Source organism: Wyeomyia smithii, chromosome 3 (genome assembly GCF_029784165.1).
Source record: "Wyeomyia smithii strain HCP4-BCI-WySm-NY-G18 chromosome 3, ASM2978416v1, whole genome shotgun sequence".
In the NCBI taxonomy this organism is placed as follows: domain Eukaryota; kingdom Metazoa; phylum Arthropoda; class Insecta; order Diptera; family Culicidae; genus Wyeomyia; species Wyeomyia smithii.
In genome coordinates, this window is record NC_073696.1 from 59,262,381 (window position 1) to 59,285,500 (window position 23,120).

Below are 23,120 nucleotides of genomic sequence, written 5' to 3' on the forward strand. Positions count from 1 at the left end.
TGTAGTTGAAGAACCGGCCCTTTATCCACAACTTTCACATCCTTGCGTTGATCGGCTGCCACCCCATCACGCGTTGGCGCATCTTACCCAGTACTATGAAGCCGGTTCCCAGCTCGCTGGTTGTGCCACAGCTCTGGTAGAAAGTAGCCGCCCGGTGCCCGCTTCTCCATACCTTCTGTCTTGTCCAACAAAGTTCCTGCAGCGCTACGACTTCGAAGTTGCGTGTATATAGCTCGTCATAGATTATCCTGTTGCATCCTGGAAAGCAGAGCGATTTGCAGTTCCATGACCCAAGTTTCCAATCGTAGTCCTTATTTCGTTGCCTAGGTCTATGCCGATTGTTCCGATCCGTATTATCTCTTACGTTGTTTGTAACATGTTGTTTTCCGGGGCGGCTTGTTGGGCCTTCCCCAACCCCCTGTCTCGCCGGGGAACCATCGTGTCAGCTCTGTTTAGAGTCCCACGCTGCCAGCAGGACGTTGATCAGCCGCTCCTAACATGCAGATCAGACGCTGTTTTGAGCCGCACCATCTTGGTGAACAGACGCTCAGGTTGGCGAAGCATTTCCTCTACCGCCGGAATATGGTTTACGTGCCAATGATCGCGTCGCACCTTCTCACTTAGCTATTTTCGGATGACAACATTGCCCAGGCAACACCAACCAGTTGTATCCATGTTCCAACCGGCAGTCTAGTGTAATCATATGACTCGCGGAGGTGTGAGATAGGAACTTGTGAGAGTCGAAGCTATGTTTGACGCTCCTTCCAGGTTGTCAACTCACCATTTGTTGATAGATTACCGGCTGAGCTCTATAAACACGGTAAAGAGGCACTAGCAAAGACACTCCGCTGTGTGATTGCCAGGATTTGGGAGGTAGACTACCGGAGGAATTGATGGATATTTGATTAAATTCGTAGGGCAGCCCCAAACGGGCAGGCGCAATAACGGATCAAATCTTCACTCTCCTGCAGTTCCTCTAGAAATGATACAGTCAAATAATGCACGGTTTTCCTGCTTAACTGACACCAAAGCTACCCCTCGAATCCCTTCGAAGCGCGCAGAGGATTAAGGCCAGGAGAGGATTAAGGCCAGGAGATAAGCGTAAGAGTTACGAGTTGCAGAAAGTACTTACAAAGATTCCCATTGTGCACCTCACTAAGGTCAGGAGACTGCGATGGGCCGATATGACACGACAGTGCGGATAGTGCGGTAGAATAGATTCTCTTCAAGGATCTCACCGACACCAGCAACAGAGGACTCCAATGTGCTAGGTGGCTTGACCAGCTTGAAGCAGATCTGCGAGCGTCGAGACGCTTAAAAAATTGGCTACTAGTAGCCCAGGACCGAATGGCGATTAGTAGCTTAGGACAAAATAGAGGGAGCGATTCTATTATAGCCCTCATATACCTTCAGAGTTTATCGATTTTTTCGATTAAAATAAAATTATTCTCTACCTAAACGCATCGCATCTGTTTTCCAATATCGGGCGGCGTATTACAGCGTCTGATACCGAGAGGACGGTAGAGCTATTAAATGCGGTTATCCAAGACGTTGACCCCGTCCTCAGACTAGACATCGCGGTGTCAGTAAGGTAATATTCCGCAAGTACGAAATTCCCTTCCGCATTATGTTTCATCAACTGAGGTCGTTGCTGAAAGCCTTTGTTGGAGAATACCTAGAACGGACCAACTGTTCACCTTTCGTTAAATCCTTGACAAGTTCAAAGAAGTAAACTTGCAGACGCATCGTCTGTTTACAGTTGAGCGCTACGAGTTTTGGCAGATTATGCTTAAACACAGCTTCCCAACAAAATTAAGTTGATTCTTGCCACCCTTGACAGTTTCTTATCATATATCAGGATAGCGAGAGTAATTTCGGGTTCGTTTCGTAACGTTGGATGGTCTGAAGCAAGGTGACGAGCTCTGGAATCTGCAGGTTTTGCTATGGAGGTGTTTTCACGGAAAGCCGCCGCTCAAAGAAGCGGTACCAACATATCTAAGTCTCATATCCTGGTCCCTTTCTTAGTTTTTTAAGATGTTAATGACATGGTTGGTATTGACCGCAACAGTGGTATAGCTATCCTTTTTTTTATCAAACTAAATCATTTCAGGAATTATACTTCGCAACTCCTCAAATTTGTTAGTAAAGCTGGCAAACTTTGCCAGGAGACTATCCTGAACCAGTTTTGTATGATAAAATCATAGCCGCTTGATTTTATTTGTGGTTATAAAGATTTAATTGTAGCGAAAAATGTTACCTCTAATTTTCTTGCGACCATTTTTCAATCATAAATAGTGTAAACGCGACAGAGTTTCATCAGAGCCATCGAATTTATTGCTGCGCTATAACAATAGTACAGCAAATGTTCAATTTATACAAAAATAGTTTGTGTAGACTTTACTCCACCTATTGTTACTACAAGCATTTCTGCGCATACCATACGGATCAGAAACCTAACGAAATGACGCGACTTTTGTTTTTATAGCGGCCGCAAATCCTATTGAGACTGTTACCCACACGTTTGAAATACAGAACACATATTTTTCATGCAACAATAGGTTCAAGCGTTACGGATATAAATTTTGTTTTGCGGCTCTGTTCTGTGAACCTTGGTGGAAATGTTTGCTATCGAAGCGAACCGAATAGGCGCGAATATTAATCGGTTTAGCGGACCACGCCTTCAGCAGGCTTTGGTATCAATATCCCTTTTTTAATCCATAGGTGAGCGTTAAATTTTTGACATTAAAGTACCCAAACAGACACGGCTTTGGTAGATTTGTTATTCACGTGATAATCCGGGAAGCGAGCTTAAACCTTCAATAGTGAGATGTCAGAACATAGCATTTATTAATTACCTTGTCACGAATTTTATAAACCTGTCAAGTTAACGGTAATTTGTTTGTGCCACAGTGGGAGATTACATTAAAAATATTTTCACAGCACTGTCGGGCACTCAATTCTGCGTTAATTTTGATTATGAACTTTACCTCCTCTGAGTGGGTACTGAAACCGGAACGCAATTGGGTAAATTTTTTGTGGTCAATGTTTGTCTAAACAAAACAGCCACTGATTGTTCAGTTTGATGAATTACTGCATGAGTTAAATAAATGATTGTTTACCAGTTGTTTGAAGTGTGTTTTAATTTTATAACCCCAACAAGAGTTTTTTATAACTTTTTTTACAAACCGTAAATGAAAAATTTCACGGGTATTTAAAAACTCGAGCCTACTGTCAGCGGAACCATTTTCACTCGAGCTACGATTTTTTCGCATCTTCCACCAGCTCGCTAAGAGTTAGTCCCAGCTGTCACTCACTTCTACGGTCCCGAAAAAGCTGAAAAAGTCGTTACCGTTGTTGCTGTGGCTGTAGGAAGCGAACCCGTAGAGATAGAAAGAGAGAGAGAAAGAGGGTGCAAAAGGTTGGCTGATTTTATTTCTTGCTCCCAGAGGGCTTAATTTGAAACGAACTTTCACTTTCATTCTCCTCTGCATGCAGAAGCTAGGCAACTGTTTACATTCTACAGAGCAATTGTGGAGGGGATGTCAAGCGAGTTATTGCGTAGAACGTAAAAGTTATGTTATTAGTAAAAGGAAAACTTTGCAGCTGAAATTTCAGCTTCTCTGCTGCGACGGGGCAAATTGTTGAGATGAATTGCTTCTGACAACAATCACATTGTGATTAGAGTGTGATATTGAGATTATTTTCAGCTTGTGAATTAGAATAGTTAAACTATTTTAAATGCAGTTCTATCCAGTCTGTATAATTATCAACTGCAGCTGATATGTTATCTCCCATAACATATTGATGAAAATAAAAAACAGCATTTCACGCCAATGATTCGAAGCATATTCGATCTAATTTAATGACGAGAAATGTTCCCGCTAGTAATAGCTATTTAAATTATTCCATGCGCTTCCAATTAGCCAGTTGATTTTATGATTTCATACGTGATAAGGCGGTAGGTGTTTGTTTTTCGCTTCCGCCTCGCATAGGCCCGTAGTGTATTCATGCATTATAATTTGATTGATTATCTGTGTGAATAAAAGTCATTGTAAACAAGCTTCAAATGAGTAAATAACAGTGCAGCTCAATGCATTTGCTGTCTGGAAAATTATTCTGTTCACTGATATTAGCGTATCAGTAGAGTAATTGATATGCCAATAGTGATATGGAGATTTCATTTCAAATGTATGTTTAAATTCAAAGTGGAAAAACAATTTATTTGACGGAGTCTGCCAAAATTATTATCATTTGTGACCTTGTTTCTGTTTTTTTTTGGAGGGGAGCTCCGTAGCCGCAAGGTTACAAAGTCCGCTTTGGTAAGCGGATGGTCGTGGGTTCGAATCTTAGTAGAATCAGGCCATTTGGTTGCCAAGGACTTTAGCATGTGTTTATTCTCTGGCTTCCAACCAAGTACCCTTCCTTCAATCTGGATTCTACAGTACCTCTGTTGACTCTCCTTCTAACAAAAATAAGTCCCTGTTATATTAAAACTGGTGTGAGTAACATATGAAAGTTCTCTCTAGGGAATTGTAATCAGGCGATGTCGTTAGGATGGACAGAGGCTCGGTAGAATAGAGTAGTAAGCTTGAAACGGAAAGGTAAAACTTACACCGAAGCACGGATATGAATGATAAGCATATCACTTACTTCAATAGTGATACTGCCAATAATATGAAGTGCGGAATACAGAAAACACCTGGGCAATATCACAATAGATCTAATCTCTGGTCGCAGTGATGAGTCCACACAGGAAAAAAAGACCTTGTTTCTTCGTTGTATAGAGTAATGACAAAAGTAGAACACAGGAGGGACAGAGACAAGACAAAGAAAAGACACAAAAAAAGAGGAGGCAGAGACAAGACAAAGAAAAAAACAGAGACAAGACAAAGAAAAGACGGAGACAAAACAGTGAAACGACAAAGACAAAACAGAGACATGATATAGACAAAACATAGACAAGACAAAGACAAGACAAAGACAAGACAAAGACAAGACAAAGACAAGACAATACAAGACAAAGACAAGACAAAGACAAGACAAAGGCAAGAGAAAGACAAGACAAAGACAAGACAAAGACAAGACAAAGACAAGACAAAGACAAGACAAAGACAAGACAAAGACAAGACAAAGACAAGACAAAGACAAGACAAAGACAAGACAAAGACAAGACAAAGACAAGACAAAGACAAGACAAAGACAAGACAAAGACAAGACAAAGACAAGACAAAGACAAGACAAAGACAAGACAAAGACAAGACAAAGACAAGACAAAGACAAGACAAAGACAAGACAAAGACAAGACAAAGACAAGACAAAGACAAGACAAAGACAAGACAAAGACAAGACAAAGACAAGACAAAGACAAGACAAAGACAAGACAAAGACAAGACAAAGACGAGACAAAGACAAGACAAAGACAAGACAAAGACAAGACAAAGACAAGACAAAGACAAGACAAAGACAAGACAAAGACAAGACAAAGACAAGACAAAGACAAGACAAAGACAAGACAAAGACAAGACAAAGACAAGACAAAGACAAGACAAAGACAAGACAAAGACAAGACAAAGACAAGACAAAGACAAGACAAAGACAAGACAAAGACAAGACAAAGACAAGACAAAGACAAGACAAAGACAAGACAAAGACAAGACAAAGACAAGACAAAGACAAGACAAAGACAAGACAAAGACAAGACAAAGACAAGACAAAGACAAGACAAAGACAAGACATAGACAAGACAAAGACAAGACAAAGACAAGACAAAGACAAGACAAAGACAAGACAAAGACAAGACAAAGACAAGACAAAGACAAGACAAAGACAAGACAAAGACAAGACAAAGACAAGACAAAGACAAGACAAAGACAAGACAAAGACAAGACAAAGACAAGACAAAGACAAGACAAAGACAAGACAAAGACAAGACAAAGACAAGACAGAAACAAGACAAAGACAAGACAAAGACAAGACAAAGACAAGACAAAGACAAGACAAAGACAAGACAAAGACAAGACAAAGACAAGACAAAGGCAAAGACAAAGACAATACAAAGACAAGACGAAGACAAGACGAAGACAAGATAAAGACAAGGCAGATACAAGACAAAGACAAAACAAAGACAAGACAGAGACAAGACAGAGACAAGACAGAGACAAGGCAGAGACAAGACAGATACAAGACAAAGACAAAACAGGGATAAAACAGAGACAGGACAGAGGTGAGACGCTTACAAACTAATTCAATGATTTTATTCATTTTAACTATTTTCTCCAGCCGCATTTCGAATATTCAATTCAAGAGACAAAATGAAGACAAGACAGAGACAAGGCAGAGACAAGACAGAGACAAGACAGAGACAAGACAGAGACAAGACAGAGACAAGACAGAGACAAGACAGAGACAAGACAGAGACAAGACAGAGACAAGGCAGAGACAAGACAAAGACAAGACAGAGACAAGTCAGAGACAAAACAAAGACAAGACAAAGACAAGACAGAGACAAGACAGAGGCAAGACAGAGACAAGACAGAGACAAGACAGAAACAAGACAGAGTCAAGTCAGAGTCAAAACGAAGACAAGACAAAGACAAAACAGGGATAAAACAGAGACAGGACAGAGGTGAGACGCTTACAAACTAATTCAATGATTTTATTCATTTTAACTATTTTCTCCAGCCGCATTTCGAATATTCAATTTCGTTATCTTTGCAGGTTCAGCTGAGAAGCGATTTTCTATAATATGTTATGCAAATTATACTCGCCTACGTACGTGTTTAGTATCCTAAATAATTGAACTTCCCGCTTCCAAGAAATTTTTCTTCTATGTTAGCTCCTGAGCATCCTCTAAAAATTCAATAATGTAAAACGAAGTAGAAGAAGAGCTTTAGATAACTTCTTGAGATAAATTCATAGGAAAACGGAACAGAAAACGTAACAAAGGATTGCTATTCCTAAGAAACCACACTAGAAAAACAATCGAATCGGAAAAGCTTACAGAAATGCTGCATCTCAAATAGGATGGGGGATTTGAATTATTTTCGTTTGTGCCTCATCGAATGGGGATTTGCAGGGTCCAGTTGTTCGTGAACCTTTCGGTTATCTCGACGGTTGTAAAACACAAATTTACTTCTCTCAAAAAATCTCTGTTTTATGATTCATTTCTCGGAATCATTGAACCACTGAAAGTTAGAGCTTATTGCCGTTTGCGTCAGCAGTGTTTCCCAAGCAGAGTCACTATTTTCTCTGTTATCAACAATTAACGTGGAAGAGATCGAGGACAATGTTTTACGATGGCATTGAGCTGCTCACTGGTATCTGTGTTGACGAGAGCATTGTATGAAATTATTTCACGTTGCAGTTTAATAACTCGTTTCGTAGACAAAATGGTGGCAAGGTCGTTGATTTTTTAAATAGGTATTAAAGTTACTGACTGCTTTTATTGTAATAATTTTTGGTTTATTGTTTTGCTTCACTTCAACGTGGATCTTACAAGCCATTCTGAAGAGTGAAACTACTGCATGAAAAATCAGAACCAATAAAATTAAAGGACAAAACGGACAAACTTTCCATCGATCTACTGAATAAAAAGCAGAAAAAAATAAATCCGAAGTACCGTTTATCATCGAGTTAAAATTGAAGTATAGTTTTCAACCTGCAACTTGTCACGTCGTGCCTGTTCCATTCGATTTCAGCTAATATATATCTTTTCGCCTCTTTTTTTTCGTTCCATGCTTGCTGCACGCGTGTGGTCACGTTTGCGACCAGGTATATCAAACTCACTGCACTCCGGCGAAAGTCAACAGCATACGTCCTCGTCGGCCGAACAGCAGCAACAGGCACCGGCAGTGGAAAGGCCAGTGGACATGGCCGAAAATGAAATTTACGATTCGGATGAGGGCAATCTTTTGCGCACACCGTTGGACCGAGGGCCGTACTTTGATTTATCGGCCTCGAAGAACATCACTGCCCTGGTTGGCAAAACAGCCTATCTCAACTGTCGGGTCCGGAATTTAGGTAACAAAACGGTAAGAGCGGGGCAGGAGCAACCGGCCAGAGCGGGTTGGCTGTGATTGGGTTTGAACCCACAGAGGACTGACAATATAGCACGAATGAACCGATGTTTAAATATATCTATAATGGTTCGTGGAAAATGTTCGGGTTTCCTTGCCAGTCAGTGATGAAAAAGCAAGTTGGAGAGCAGACTTTATCCGGTTGTCAAACGCATATTGTTTCGGAAGAATAGGGTTTTTGCTGAATTTACTTATCGGGATAAAAGGATCTGTTTAATATCGGAAAGAAGGGATAATTCCGTTAAAGAAGATCCTTTTATTGCTTAGGATCCCTTTGTTAAAAATAATACATCAGATAAAATAAAACATGGCAACTTTAAGCCCACTTCCGATTCCAATTCAATTAAATATTCAATTCCAATTCCAATTCCAATTCTAATTCCAATTCCAATTCCAATTTTAATTTCAATCTCAGTCCCAATCCCAATCCCAAACCCATTCTCATCCCAATCCCAATCACAATCATAATCACATTCGCAATCCCAATGCCAATCCTGAACTTTACAGGGTGACAAAAAAGTCCGGTCACACAGGAAAATCTCAATATTTCAAAGAATGAGAAGAAAATCTGAATCTGGCTTTCATAGCTTTATTCAGTAACTCATAAAGATACTTCACAGACGATATCTCGGAATTACACCACCTTTCTCTGATCGAACCAGCTTCAGCCGTCTCGGAAAGTCGTCGCAAGCGGCGCGCACGTGCTCCATCGGCATCTCGTCCCGGAATTTTCGTGATAACTCGCTTGAATTGCTCCTAATTTGTTATTTTATAGTCGTTCAGCTTCGACATCATGTATCCTCACACGAAATAATCCAGTGGATTCAGATCCGGAGACGACGCAGGCCATTCATTCTTCGAAATGAATTCGGTCAAGTTTTCCTCACACCACGCCTGAACAACCTTTGCGGTGTAGGATGGGGCGCCATCTTGTTGGAAGCAGTAGTAATCGTCTTCATACAATAGTTCAGCTTGAGGCAGAACATTTTTATTCAAAACCGTGTCCAGGTAGTACGCTGCGTTGATTTTGACCCCTTTATCGATAAAAATAAGAGGCAGTTTACCTCTCTTGCAAATGGCTCCCCAAACCATCACTAACGTCTTATTTTGGAACCGGGAGCTTGTCCGCAGGAGCTTATTGGAGGCTCACACTCCAAACTCGATCATTTTGGCGATTGACTGTTTACTCCAAAACGAACAGCTTTTCGTCCGAAAAAATAATCTCGTCATCTGCGCGCCAACCGAGCAACTCCCGCGACCGTTGGTACCTCTTGTCCTTTGTAGCTTTGGTAACCCCATGAACCACCTGTTTTTTGTACGGGGTAAGTTTTAAATCCTTGCGCAGAAGCAGGCGGATTGATTCTCAGTTCATTTTAAGTTTCCTGGCCAGCTTCCGTGCAGATTGGGCGGGATTCCGGCGAATCCGGTCTCGTATAATCTTTTTCAGCCTTGGAGTTCTCACAGACCTAGGTCGTCCAGATCGTGCCTTGTCCTATATGCCTCCGGTCTCTAGGTACCAATTAATGGTCCGGTGCACGAATTTCCGGTTGATTCCGAGCGGTTTTAGGTGTTTGAATATATGTCCGGGTTTGTACCCTTTCACATATTCAGCGATAACAGCTGCTCTTAACTCTGCCATGGCTCACAACTCAATGTAAACAAACTGCACAGAAACGAAACTCTGCCACTTTGGGCAGCAAAGTTAACCCTTTCATTTGACATATAGATGGCACCAGAGAGATGCAACGTGTAGGCTACAGGCGACCCCAAAAAAGTGTGACCGGACTTTTTTGTCACCGTGTAGTAACGGAAAAAAACAAATCATAAAAACTATTGCATCAGGTTTTGGCATAATACTGAGGTTTTGGCATAATTCAATAGGAAACTTCGTTAGCGATTAAGGAATAGAATCAAAGCACATGAGAGCAATTCCATTCATTCTATAGATTTCTATCAATGACTATTCGTATAAAACAGCTTGTTCTTCAAAATAAATAAAATTTATTCTCACATTCATTGACAGGTCTCCTGGGTTCGCCATCGCGACATTCATCTGTTAACCGTAGGTAGATTCACATATACGTCCGATCAGCGCTTTCAGAGTGTGCACAACCCGCAGACGGATGACTGGTCCCTGCAGGTGAGTTTGAAATTCAACTGCCGGAAATCACACCGACAAAGTACACATCCGCTCGTGCCAAATCGTTCGGTTCTAAAATTTAATTGATTTATCATGTTTCAGTGCGCACACTTATGTATTCACTCGCACTCGCATAATGAAACGCTACATTTAAAACAGTTTTTTTTTCAGCAAGTGCCCTAGAGATAAAAAAGTTTGCTAACTTTCAATGCCATTCCAGATCCGGTATCCTCAAAAGCGAGACACTGGAATATACGAGTGCCAAATATCGACCACACCGCCCGTGGGCCACGCGATGTATCTTTCGGTGGTAGGTAAGTATCGGTTGCCTCGAGTGGGAGGATGAATGTGGGGAAACCAAAAAGCAAAATTAAATAAAACGAAATGACACTCTTTTTTTCGCCACACGCATGCTGGGCTTTGTTTCCACTTTTTTGTCTCTCTGTCGATTCAACCCATGCATGCATGTAGGTAGGGGAGGATTGTACAAAACGCACTAGTTAAGCATTTGCGCGATTTACAGCGCTGCAAATCATTTCAAAGCGACATTCAACGTGTAGGATGATTGTAGGACCTATTTATTTTATGTTTATGACGAAGTTCATTATAAAATAATCGATTTCAATGTCTTTTTTGGTAAAAATTACCATTGCCGCCAAACAAGCCCGGGACCAAAACGCACCACAACAAAGTTCAGTATGCTCCAAAGCAGTAGGCTAATATGCCACTAGCAGAAATCAGCACGCGAAGTGAGAAGCGCTTGAAGTCTCGAAAGTAAAATCAAAAATGATGGAACAGGCTCTAAGTTGTCAAGCAATCTCCTGCAAGCTCTTCATAGTGCATTCTGCCCCAATTTTAATTTTGATTGTTTTTAGGTAAAAGTTGACGAAAGTTAGTGAAATAATTTGAAATACTCATAATATTATAAACTCCAAAAGTGTAAAGTTAGGGGAACCATAGTTTCACCTTTGTTATACTAAACAAAGGTTATAAAATCGGTCGAAAAATGCAAAATAGATCCAAGATCCGGAGGGCCGAATGGTATATACCATTCGACTCAGTTCGACGAACTGAGCAATGTCTGTTCGTGTGTATGTGTGTGTATGTGTGTATGTGTGTGTGTGTGTATGTATGTTGTCTGTATGTATGTGACGCAAAATACTAACGCACCTTTCTTATAGAACGCAGTATCAGATTTTGATGATCTTATACGTAAACGAAAGCTACTGTGGTCCCCCAGAATGCTACCGAGTGGATTTTTGATTAGTGGCTTAGATTTTGAAATATTGATCAAAGAGTATTTTTTATATGAGACATTTAACTTTTAAGGAAAAATTAATGGCACGGAGAGCCATGTGTTGTATACCAATTTAGTCAGATCGACGAATTGAACAATTTATGTATGTTTGTGTATGTGTGCCTGTACGTATGTATGTGTAAATATGTTGTTTATATATGTAGTATATCAAAATCGACCCAAAAAATAAAGATAACAAAAAAAAAACACTCTTTTTACAGAACGCTTATTCCGATTTTGATGTTCGCGTGCTCAAATGAAAGCCCCAGAGATCTTTGAAAATCATACTGAGTGCGATCTTTTATTGGTTGCTTGAACTGTAGAGTTTTGACCAAAGTATATTTTAGACATGGGACATTTTACTTTCTGGATAATTTTTCTCTCTCACTGCTCTTTCTTCTTCTCTATCCCTCTTTTCTCGTATCGCTATTCATTCCTCAAAGGAAATCAACAATCATGGACAACTTTTCACTATCTTTACACTCTTCGTAGTGTGTCTTAACTGGTGTAAATAAATTACCCTTTAGCTTTTTCTTGAAAATTTGAACCAGATTTTAGAAGAATCTGCAATGCTTACTTAGCTCCTTTTCTGTCGAAGCTTCCGTACTCACTTCTCATAAAATATATACTAAATTGTACGTTGAATCTAGATTTGCAAAGAGTAAGAAACATTTACAGCTTTCGGGAGCCAAGCATTGTAGCAAAATCTGATCCCACAGTGTGCACATGTAACACAATTAGCAATGCAGATATTTTGAAAAGCTTTACCAAAGATGTATAGACCTATTTACGTACGAATGTGTCAGTGCAACCGGTTGAGAAAAACACAAAGAAAACGCTGTTTTGTTTGCAATGCTACGTTTTGAACAGCTAGAAAATTTTTCAGTTGAATACTTATTTTTTATGTTTAAAATTTGTGACCAGGAATCAAAAGTGGCTGGTGAACGTAATCGGCAAAATTAGGAAAAAGTGTTGAAGCAACTCTACATGGCTATACACGTTTACTAGTGTGCGCAGGTGAAAAATCACTTATCTCTATGAATGATACAATATGCTCATGTAGGATATAAATATTGCTTTCTAATTTAAGACTAAGTGCAAACAGAGTATCCATGTTATTCCATTTCTTGTTATCGCAGCAAGATTTAAAAAGTCTTTTTTTCGGATTTTTTCACACAGCCTAGGCCTTCGAAAACAATAATGTTCTCGCCTATACTCTGAAATCCATAATTCTCAAAGATCGTGGAGAACCTTCATTTGCAGATAATGCATTTGAGATAGAATTAAATTGACAACTTTCATCAATAGCTATATATTTTTCCTGTATAATTCTAAACTATATTTCGAGAGCAGATTTGTAGAAGATTGCTTCAATTCGTGAAAAAGACTTGATGTTGATTCATAAATCTAGGTCCAGCGATTTCTGAAAATAAAGCGAATAAGTAGAACCGCATTAAACCAACATGCATGTTTGCTGTTCTAGTGTGTTATCTATTACTGTTTCCCCACGTTCGATTATCTCAAAAAAAAAAAAAAAATTCAATTACTTCTAGCCAGCATTTAAAAATTAGTTTGTGATCGAAAAAATAAGACTCATGTACTCCAGTGATAACATTTATATTATTTGCAAAAATCACGTCAAGCTTTACTTCAATGATCGTCTTTGGTTAACTCTCTGAAAACTATCTTTAAAATTCATTTTATTCATTACTGAAATTGGTCTTATGATGGTATATGATTTATCTGGCCAAATATGTATAAAGTGATAGTTAGTATAACAAAGGTTTCTGCCCCACTAGGTGGATTAATTCAGGTTTTTTTGTTTTATTTACAAGTCAGTTAATTTTAAAAGCTTAAATAAAATTCATGAATAATTACATGTTGGACAGAGCCACAGCCAATTGCACACTTTTTTGAATTTTTGTCATTATGGCACACTTTTTATATGAGAACTGTAGAGAAGCTGGGTTTCTATGAGAAAAGCGAAGAATTTCGTCATAATAATCCACATGTGTAAGTATTTTGGGGAATTAATAGCATGGGCCATCTTACCCAACTGGTGCGTCTTGTACGGTTCTCCCCTACCTATACTGCGTTCTCGGATGTCTGACATGGTGTGCATTTTCTGCTTTCTCTGCTTCTCTTACAGAACCAGTGACCGTTGTAGTAGGCGGACCGGACATTTACATCAACACCGGATCCACGGTTAACCTGACATGCGTTGTGCGGAACTCCCCGGAGCCACCGTCGACCATTACATGGACCCACAATAATCAGGTACGTCGAAACCGGACGTGTAGCATCGGAATCAGGTGACCATTTTTTTTTCGGGGGTGTCAACGGATATGGCCTTAATTGGTTCTGCTTTTCGCCGAATGGAACTGTCTGATCTGGAAAGTTTCAACTTTGACAGCTCAGAAGGATTTTTCTACACCGTAGCGAGTCCATACAAGTCTATACATTTCGTGCGTCACTTGTATAAATGTATGAAAAGTAGAATTGGGTGTTATTTAAAAAACAACATGTTGAGACGACTTGTGTGTGCGTATGCATGAGAAGCTATGAATAAACATTGTTGACAAGTATTTTCATGTCGGTCGGTAGCTATGAGGCAATGAATGATCACTTTTCAGTTATCTTGCCAGAAGTGAAACTAGCAGCGATGGGTCGTACAGAATATTTTCTTTATATAGTATCGCACATGAGGGAATCGCTTCTATAACCATCTCAACACTTATATCCATCTCATCGCTCTTACTCGTGCATTTTACTATCAAATTTTATTAATTTTTCAAAATAGTAGTAATTTTGTAACCTTATTACCTCTCGAATCAGTCGCGCGGTCGGAAGTTCTACTCTGCAAAGAAAAGTAAAATTTAATGGTAAATTGGATAAATAATAGCGATGAGATGGAAATAGGAGCGGTTTCTTTTAATCAAATTTGTATAGTACAAACGTTCCCATATGTTTAACATGCAATTTTAAAATCCTTTCTGATCTGCCTGCGCCTACAACCCAAAGCGTTTTTGGTCTTTCATGAATCGGAAAAGAAAGGACAATGGTCTACCAACTACAGTTTCCCTAAATAACGAAGAAGCCAATACACGCGAAGAAATGTGCATTTTATTCTCGGAACATTTTGTCGATATTTTTCTCCTGGAATCGATTTTTACTCAGCTGAGACGTCCTTCGTGATGTTTTAGACATTCGCAAGTTCAGATTTTCTGAACTCACCGTTATCTGCAATTGTTTGATAGAAGAATCTACATTTTCCACAATGTGAAAAGAGTCGTTTATGTTTCCTGTTAACAAAAAAAGAGACAAGCGTGATGTGGCCCACTACCGCGGAATTACTTCGCTTTGTGCAGGCTTCAAACTACTTGAGATTCTGGCAGGGGTATCATATTTTCTGCTCTTAAATCATACATTTTCCGGATCACCACGGATTCTTTTCTGGGCGATCAATTGACACGAATCTTGTCCAGTTTACGTCGAACATTGGAAATGTCGATCAAATCGACACAGTATATACTGGGGTGGCATTGCGCATTTCGTTTCGAGTGATTTTTGTTCGTTTCGACCACATTTGACATTGCCGATTTCGATTCGAGCTCGAAACGAGTAGAAGGCGTATTATTGCATTTGATCTTCGAGCAAAACTGGCATTACGTAATGGTTTGATCGAGCATTTTTTAGCTCGAAAGTGATAAAGAATGGTCGATAAGTTGAAGACGTTCGTTTGTACCTTAGTTTGTTGACTAAAACATAAATAATTCCACTAAAAATCTGTGAAGCGGAAAAATATTAATTTGGTAGAATCCACTAGCGGGTAGACTCAAAGTAGGTGCTAACTTTAACGGAGCAGGAATTGCACTAGTGCAGTTTGGAGGGAAATATTGTACTTAAAATAGGTTTGAGTGCTACCCGCCTTATCTTGAAATGTTGACGAAACCATGAAAAAAAAAATTTCTCTTGGGTCCGAAAATAACTACAAAGTTTAATGTAAGCCTAATATTCATGTTTTATTGTTTACGTCTTTTTATATTCCTAAAACCATTTTCATCACTAGAAGAATCGTAGAAAAACATTCAAAGATTAATATTTTGTTTTAAGGACAAATCTAATTATAAACGTAAAAAATTGCAATCTCTAGGGGCAAGACACTATTGACATATGGCGGAATATTTCCAATATTAGATATTACAAAGTATTTATCGTTGTATTATTAGGCATCTTTGTGATGTCAATATGTCGGATAAACGATAAATATCAAAATTTATCAACCGATATCGTATAATATTACTGAAATATTTTTCATGAAAATAGAGTTGTCTAGCCCCTAGACAAATCTGACATTTATTTTCGAGTCAATGTTTGCTCGAAATAAACTGCAATAAAATTGGAGTGTCGAAAATAATACGCAATACCAACTCCACCTCGGAACGAGTTTGATTTCTCTCGATTCGAGTTACTCGAAGCGAAATGCGCAATGTCACCCCTGATTTAAGGGCCTGAACCGTTTAGGAGCCCCATCATTTTTCACAAGTTGACTAAAATCGTACATGGTAAATCGTCGCCTTTGCATTTAGCTTGCTTCGTCGAAATCCGATTATTTTACAAACAACTATGCCGTTCCCCAAGGTAGCAACCTCGGTCTTTTATTATTCTCGATATTTTCTAACGGCATATCCTGCTTGCTTCCATATGGAGCTAAATTATGTATTTATGTGCCATCAATTCCCTTACGTCGGAGAGACCCGCTGAGATTGAAGTTCCGGAGTACGGAAAACGATCGAAATGAACCGATATTATGTAGGCAGCTGTAAAACGACCGCCAATACGGGTAAATCGAGTACGGCGGTAAGCAAACAAACGATGGTAAACTCAGGTGAAAATGCTATTAAGAATTACTAACTAATTTGAGAATTACTAACGCCATGCTTGCTATTCCCCTCAATATGTGGAAAGAACGGAGTTATAATAAACCGCACGATTCTTCTCCTGTATAAGCGCTGCGTGAAGCAATTTTCGGCACCACACTTCATTCCTTTGCTTCATGCTGTGCTTCTGTCGCTGGCAGATAAATCATTCCACTTACTGCCTACACCACAGTAATTTATTTGAATTATTTTTAACACATCACAAAATATGATAAGTGTACTTACAAATACAAATTGTTTGCGGTGTAACCGCATATGGGTAATTCCATGTCAAGTGTCCGAGGAAATGCATCGACCATCTCCGATTTCGACCAAAATTTGTAAGTCGATGTATTTTGGGCCGGAACTTATAAGTACAAAGTGTTGTACCGATTGGTGGACCCACCTGCTAGGATACCATTAAGATTGCAGCAATTTATGTAGAAGCGCTTGCGTGCCTAGACAAAATCCAAAATCTTGCAATTTTGAAAAAGGTGTATCTCTGGAACGCTACATTTTGTTTTTTGCTGATAAGTGATTCCTATGTAAAATCGTCTGCTAATCATATTGGCGTGGTCAAAATCAAAATCGAAGGGGGGGGGGGGGTATTTTGAGGAAATTGCAAATTAAGTTTTGAATCGAAAGAAATGCAATGTTGGCAACACTGTAGAAAAAATTGATCACGTAGTTCGATTCTATATCTAAAACCCTTCAAAATGATATATCAATATCACCTGTAGCTCTTCAGGGTCCCGAGATATTCACAAAATAGAAAAGTTGTTTTGCTAAATTCGCCAAAAGTGGAGGCAGTCCCATTGGCCGAGGGGTCCACCAATTGGGACAACACTTTGTACTTATAAGTTCCGGCTCGAAATACATCGACTCACAAATTTTGGTAGAAATCGGAGATGGTCGATACATTTCCTCGGACACTTGACATGGAATGACCAATATATGAATCGACATCAAATAGTATTTAAAGAACAGATATGCGTGACTGGCGCTTGAATTTATTTTCTTCGATATGCAAAGCAAACTTAACTCGAAAAAATCTACTTCCCTACCTAAGCTAAAACTACCTTGGATGGACCACTTCCTTGAGTCGACTACCCTGACGAAAAATTGCATATTGCTTTGATATTATTTGGAATTTAAAAATGTTTCCAGTAATTCTGCTGCAGAATAGCTGTATAAGATTATTCTCTATGGACGTTTTCTGGAAATCCCTCGAGTTTTCGAATACATTGAGTAGATCTAACCAATGCTCCACTAAAGGACGTGGTCCATCCAAAGTAGTTTAACTCTAGATGTTCCCCTTACTCGATAAATAGTCAAGAGACATTCTCACTGCAAAAGCACTGCAGTGAGCTCTACTTTGGATTCACCACTTCCTTCAGTGGACCACCCCTACGAAAAACTGCTAACTCTCCTGATATAAATGGGAAATTAGGGTAAATTAACCTATTGTGGACCCCTTTCATGTAGATGACCACTCGTCATATTAACTTAATTTTTCTTTCCATTGATAGCAATTTATAAACATTCTTCGTGATACTGATGCAGAATGGCTGGAGATATTTTCCGATAAAAGTTTTCTGAAAATACCTCGAATTGCAAATTTACATAAAATGAGTTAACCTGACGAGTGGTCCACTATAGGAAAAGGGTCCACTATAAGTTAATTGTTTCTTGTGATTCCGATGCAGATTAGCTGGATAGGATGTTTCACCCTAGATGTTTTCTAGTAATCCCTCGAGTTTTCTCATAAATTGAGTTAATCTGATGAATAGTTCTCCTTTCTTATAGTGGATCACACACCATATTAACTCAAATAATGCGAAAATATGAGGGATTTCCAGATAGTTTCCATTGGGATACATCGTATCCATCCAATCTGCATCACAAACATTTATTATTTCCGATTTATGTTAATAGAAATTGAGGTAACCTGATGGGCGGTCCACTATAGGCTGACAAAGCAAAGGCGTCCACTATAGTGTTCTGAAAATCCCTCGAATTGTGTCACCCTAGTTATCCTGCGTAATGTCCTTACCTAAGTTGTTCATCTTTCAGGGGTAATAGGGTAAATTCACTTATAGTGGACCGCTTCTTTTAGTGGACCAATCGCCAGATTAACTCAATCTTTGCGAACACGAAGGATTTACCAACCAATCTGCATCAGAATCACGAGAATCATTCATGAATTCCAATTTATGTTGAGAAAAATTGAATAAAATTGACGAGTGGTCCACTAAAGGAATGTTTTCTGAAAATCCCTCAAGTTTTCGTATAAATCGAGTTAGGGTAAAACTGCCTTGGATAAGCCGAAAACTCGAGGGGTTTATAGAAAACTACCGGCGGGAAACATCTTATTCAGCTACTCCTCTTAAGAACCACGAGAAACATATGTAAATTCCAATGTAGGCTAAGTTAACCTATAATGGAACCCTTTCCTTCATTAATTTATAAAGGATCACCCATCAGATTTCCTCAATTTCTCTTTACATGAATCGGAATTTGTTAATGTTTGTGATGCAGATTTAAACGATTGATGTTTATTAAAAGCTTTTTCTGAGTTTAACGGTATTTTTATGTATTCGTAAGACAGCTAGGTAATCGGAGTGTTTGTTCTAGTCATTGAAATTGTAGATAATGATCAAAACGGTGTTTGAAGGCCGTTTGCTTTAACTGATTAAAATAGGCGTCTCTGCTTAAACGGTTTCTTACCCTACTCATATTTTCTATGTAAATTATGCGTTATGGCGGCAAATAATAATATGTGGTGTAATTTAATCTGTGATCCTCGTGGTTCTTTGGTTAGCGATGTCGGTCGGCTAGCTCTCCCAGACGGTTATGATATCGGGTTCGATTCCCGATCAGGTCGAGGAACTTTTCGAGTTCGAAATTTTCTCGACTCAGCACTGGGGCATGGTGTATCGTTATACTTATCCTACAACATGCAAAATGTGCCGAAAACAATATCGATAACAAATTCTCGCAACTAATATCTAGTTGATCGAGACCGCATTAGCCCCCAGGCTAGCGTGCAATATTGTTGTTGGTGTAATTTAATTCAGAAATCCCATCATAGAGTAAAAAGTTGCAAAAGTTACGGCTTCGAATTATTTTCGATAAAAATGTTAAGTAAAATTTTAAATTTTTATTAGAGACAAAAACCAAAATTAATCCACCTAGTGGTCAGACGCAGCCTTTCTCATTCAAACTTATTATTTGTAAAAACTGATTTACATGAACGCTTCAATCCAATAAAGGAATATTCACTCTTTGGGTTCTAAAATATTGATGTTGTAACTGAAGGATAAAATTTAAAATTTTACGTAATGTTAGTGCTTAAGAAATAGCGAAATAAAAGAAATGACTTAGTTCCGAAAACTTTAATCACCAGCAATACCAGGAACGTTAAATAGTACGATACCATATTTAAATTATATTGAGGCCACATATATTGATCAAAGCAGGTATAGTTTCAAATAGTCTTTGAATTTCTTTTCTTTCCATAACTTCTGAAACACATATCAAATTGTTATGAAGTTTGTAATTTGTAAGTTTGAGAGATGACTCGTTCGTATGACACTAGTTATGTTCAAAAAAGTCGTGTAATACTTGAGATAATAGACTTTCGTTGTTTTAACAATTTAATACATAACGGTTGCTTAAGTGAAATGTTAATGAAAAGGGGACGTATAGGGCAGCCAAACTTTGAAACCACGTGTTCAATCATAATTCATCAGTTAACCCCTTAACTAGCCTGTTCATCTGATATCAACATTTTTCTAATCGGTTGTGTAGTTTCTAAGACAATGAAGCTTCGTGATTTTCACATTTCAATACATTACAGACGAAGTTACAGTCCGATTACAGCAAAATTCAATAGGGTGTTATGAGGCAGCTAGACCTTTCATTTGACACTAATTTTGTGGAAATCGGTTCAACCATCTCTGAGAAAAGTGAGTGAGTTTATGTAGTCTTTGGAATATGTTTCTTTTCACAGCTGGATTTCACCTTTTTCAACATAACAGGCAAAGTAATAATCCGTTTGCAAAAAAAATCAATAGGGTCTTATGGGGCAACAAGACCTTTCATATGATACTGATTTTCGGAAATTGGTCTAGTCATTTCTGAGAAAATGAGTGAGATTAAATAGTCTCCAGAACACGTTTCTTTCCATAACTTCTGAATCACAAATTCAATCTTTATGAAATTCAAAAGTTAAGGGTTTTTTTTAGGTAGCCCGTTCATTTGAAATAAAGTTTGTTAAAATCAGTTGTGTAGTTTCTTAGATATTGATGTTTCGCGATTTTTACATTTTGATTCATAACCTCTAAACTGAAAAATCCCATTACAATAAAATTCAGTATGGTCTTATGGGGTAACTAGACCTGTCATTTGCAATTAATTTCATTGAAATCGGTTCCGAAAATCGAGTGAGATTGGGAGAGCAATACACACACACATACAGAAAATGCTCAGTAGAATTGAGTCGAGTGATATACGACATTCGGCCCTTTTGAGCACTTTTATACCTTTAGTTTTTGCAGTGATTGCTATACCTTTCTAGGAGAAAGGCAAAAAAAAATCATTTTGCACGAATCGATCAGGCAGTTTTGAATCAGTCCACTGTGAGCTCTCTTTGAGTGGAGACGTAGAACACACAAATCGATATAAGTGATAAAGTTACGATCAAGGTCAAAAGCTTATTCTATAGGCTATTGTTTCGCGTGTGCGAAACTATTGTCTCAATCATCCGGATATTGTATAGATTCTCTTGCGGAGAAATGGGACATAGAAAATTAGAATGCCCAAAGCGGATTCCGGTCAATACTCGATTGAATAACGGAATTCAACAAACACCGGTAGGTCCTGCAACCTACAGAGATGTTGTGACTCAAAGTGAAGGTTCTTCGAGTACAACCTCTTACGTGCCAGTTTTCGAGGTATTAAACAGTAAGCAGAACCCAGTTACGGAGCAAGATAGTGAAACGACCGATCGACGGGCGTGTGCCGACAGTAACAGGGAAACAAACAACAAAGAAAACAGCAACGATGACGCAGGCGGTAAAGAGGCTATTGAGCAAAACGAAATAAGACAGTATAATGATGAGGTGGATAAAGAAAGTACCGAAGAGGATTCACAAGGTTTGGGTATACCAAAAAAATCAGACCGCGATTGGAAATTGGTGCACAAAAGATCGTTTGAAAGATCATCATCTACCAAGACAGACGGATCGCAATCTCCGAAGGAGCTACGAGAAGCGGTTTTCAAAGTACCACAGACATCAGACTTGCTTAAGCAACAAAGGACACGCTCAAGGTCGAAGCAGAGCAGAATGGACACCGTTCCTTAAGTCAGCACAAGTATTATGGGTAAGGTTTAGTGAAAATGAAGTATACCATAAAAGTGGTGTCAGGTAATTTAAACAGTTCAAATAATGATATAAACAAATAGTTATTGAAAGACTTTATAGATAACTATGATATTGATGTGTTGTTTGTACAAGAATTAGTTTACGAGAATTTTGTATTCATACCAGGATTCACAGCAATTGTAAACGTAGGGCGATTACACCTAAATAAAACAGGAAGTGACCTTTCGGAAATTGGGGGGGGGGGGGGGGAGGTGGTCTGGGGATTTTAACTGTATTTTGAATGCTGATGACTCTAGGGGTTCCCAGAAAAACTATTCTTTGGGATTGCAACAGGTTGTGCAACTATTGGCACTGAATGATGTTTTTCAGATGATGAATAAAAAGCAATTTATGGTAGCGAACGGCTTAAGCAGCAGCGCCTATTTTAATCAGTCAAAGAAAACAGGCCTCAAACTCCTGCATTTTGATCAATATCAATGATGGAAACGAAAACTTTGATTGTCTAGCTGTCCTACGAATATAAGAAATACCGTTAATCACAAAGAAATCTGTGAACAATTGCAATTGAAACAAATCGACCTATATTGCAGCCATTCAGGAGCCACTTCGGGTGCTGAAAAAAAAAACGCCTGCAAAACTGCTGGAAACTGCTTAAAATAGGTTCGGGGTGATTGGAATAGTGTCCCTCGATTGGTAACTTTGATTGATGATTGTTAAAGTTTGCTAACTTAGTTTTACAATCTGAAAACAAGTTCTGACGGAGAAAACGATAGCGAACAGATTGATATACTACTGTTTGAGTTTCACCCAACACATTTTGAGTATTTCGTCTGAATACACAGGCGGTTCCTAAAGCTGCTTAGAATATGTTCCCTACCCTACTTTCGTTAGAGGCGATAGTGCTTCACGTATCGATAGATTTTACGCTCCAGAGGCTTTTATTAGTAATGTGATGGATGTAGATACAGTTAGTGTGCCATTCACGGACCATTCGGCAGTCTTGATGAAAATAAAAATTGATCGAAATGCGTTTTCTATTAGGGGGAGAGGATATTGGAAAATTTACTCTGCGTTACTGGAAAGGGATGATATAGCCCAAAGGTTTGGTTTAGAATTGCAAACACTCAAATTAAGGCCGATTTACACCGAAAATTTCAACATGTGGTGGAATAATACATTGAAGAGTAAAACTCGAAATTTCTACAAAAACGAATCATGAAATTTTTAGTAAATGATGAAAATACAGAAGCATTGAACTTTATAAACAGATCTTTGACTTCCGATCAACAAAATTTTCTTATG

The 23,120-nt window shown here is 38.7% G+C and overlaps 1 protein-coding gene across 2 annotated transcripts in view; it reads left to right on the plus strand.

Annotated features, from left to right (window-relative positions):
- LOC129728711 (zwei Ig domain protein zig-8-like) overlaps positions 1–23,120 on the plus strand; it is a 182,019-nt gene that overhangs the window by 124,000 nt on the left and 34,899 nt on the right. For both annotated transcript variants that reach the window (XM_055687164.1, XM_055687163.1), the window contains exons 3-6: positions 7,771–8,030; positions 10,099–10,215; positions 10,436–10,529; positions 13,662–13,789. In XM_055687164.1, coding sequence (XP_055543139.1) covers positions 7,771–8,030; positions 10,099–10,215; positions 10,436–10,529; positions 13,662–13,789 — 599 coding nt within the window. The remainder of the gene's footprint in view (positions 1–7,770; positions 8,031–10,098; positions 10,216–10,435; positions 10,530–13,661; positions 13,790–23,120) is intronic.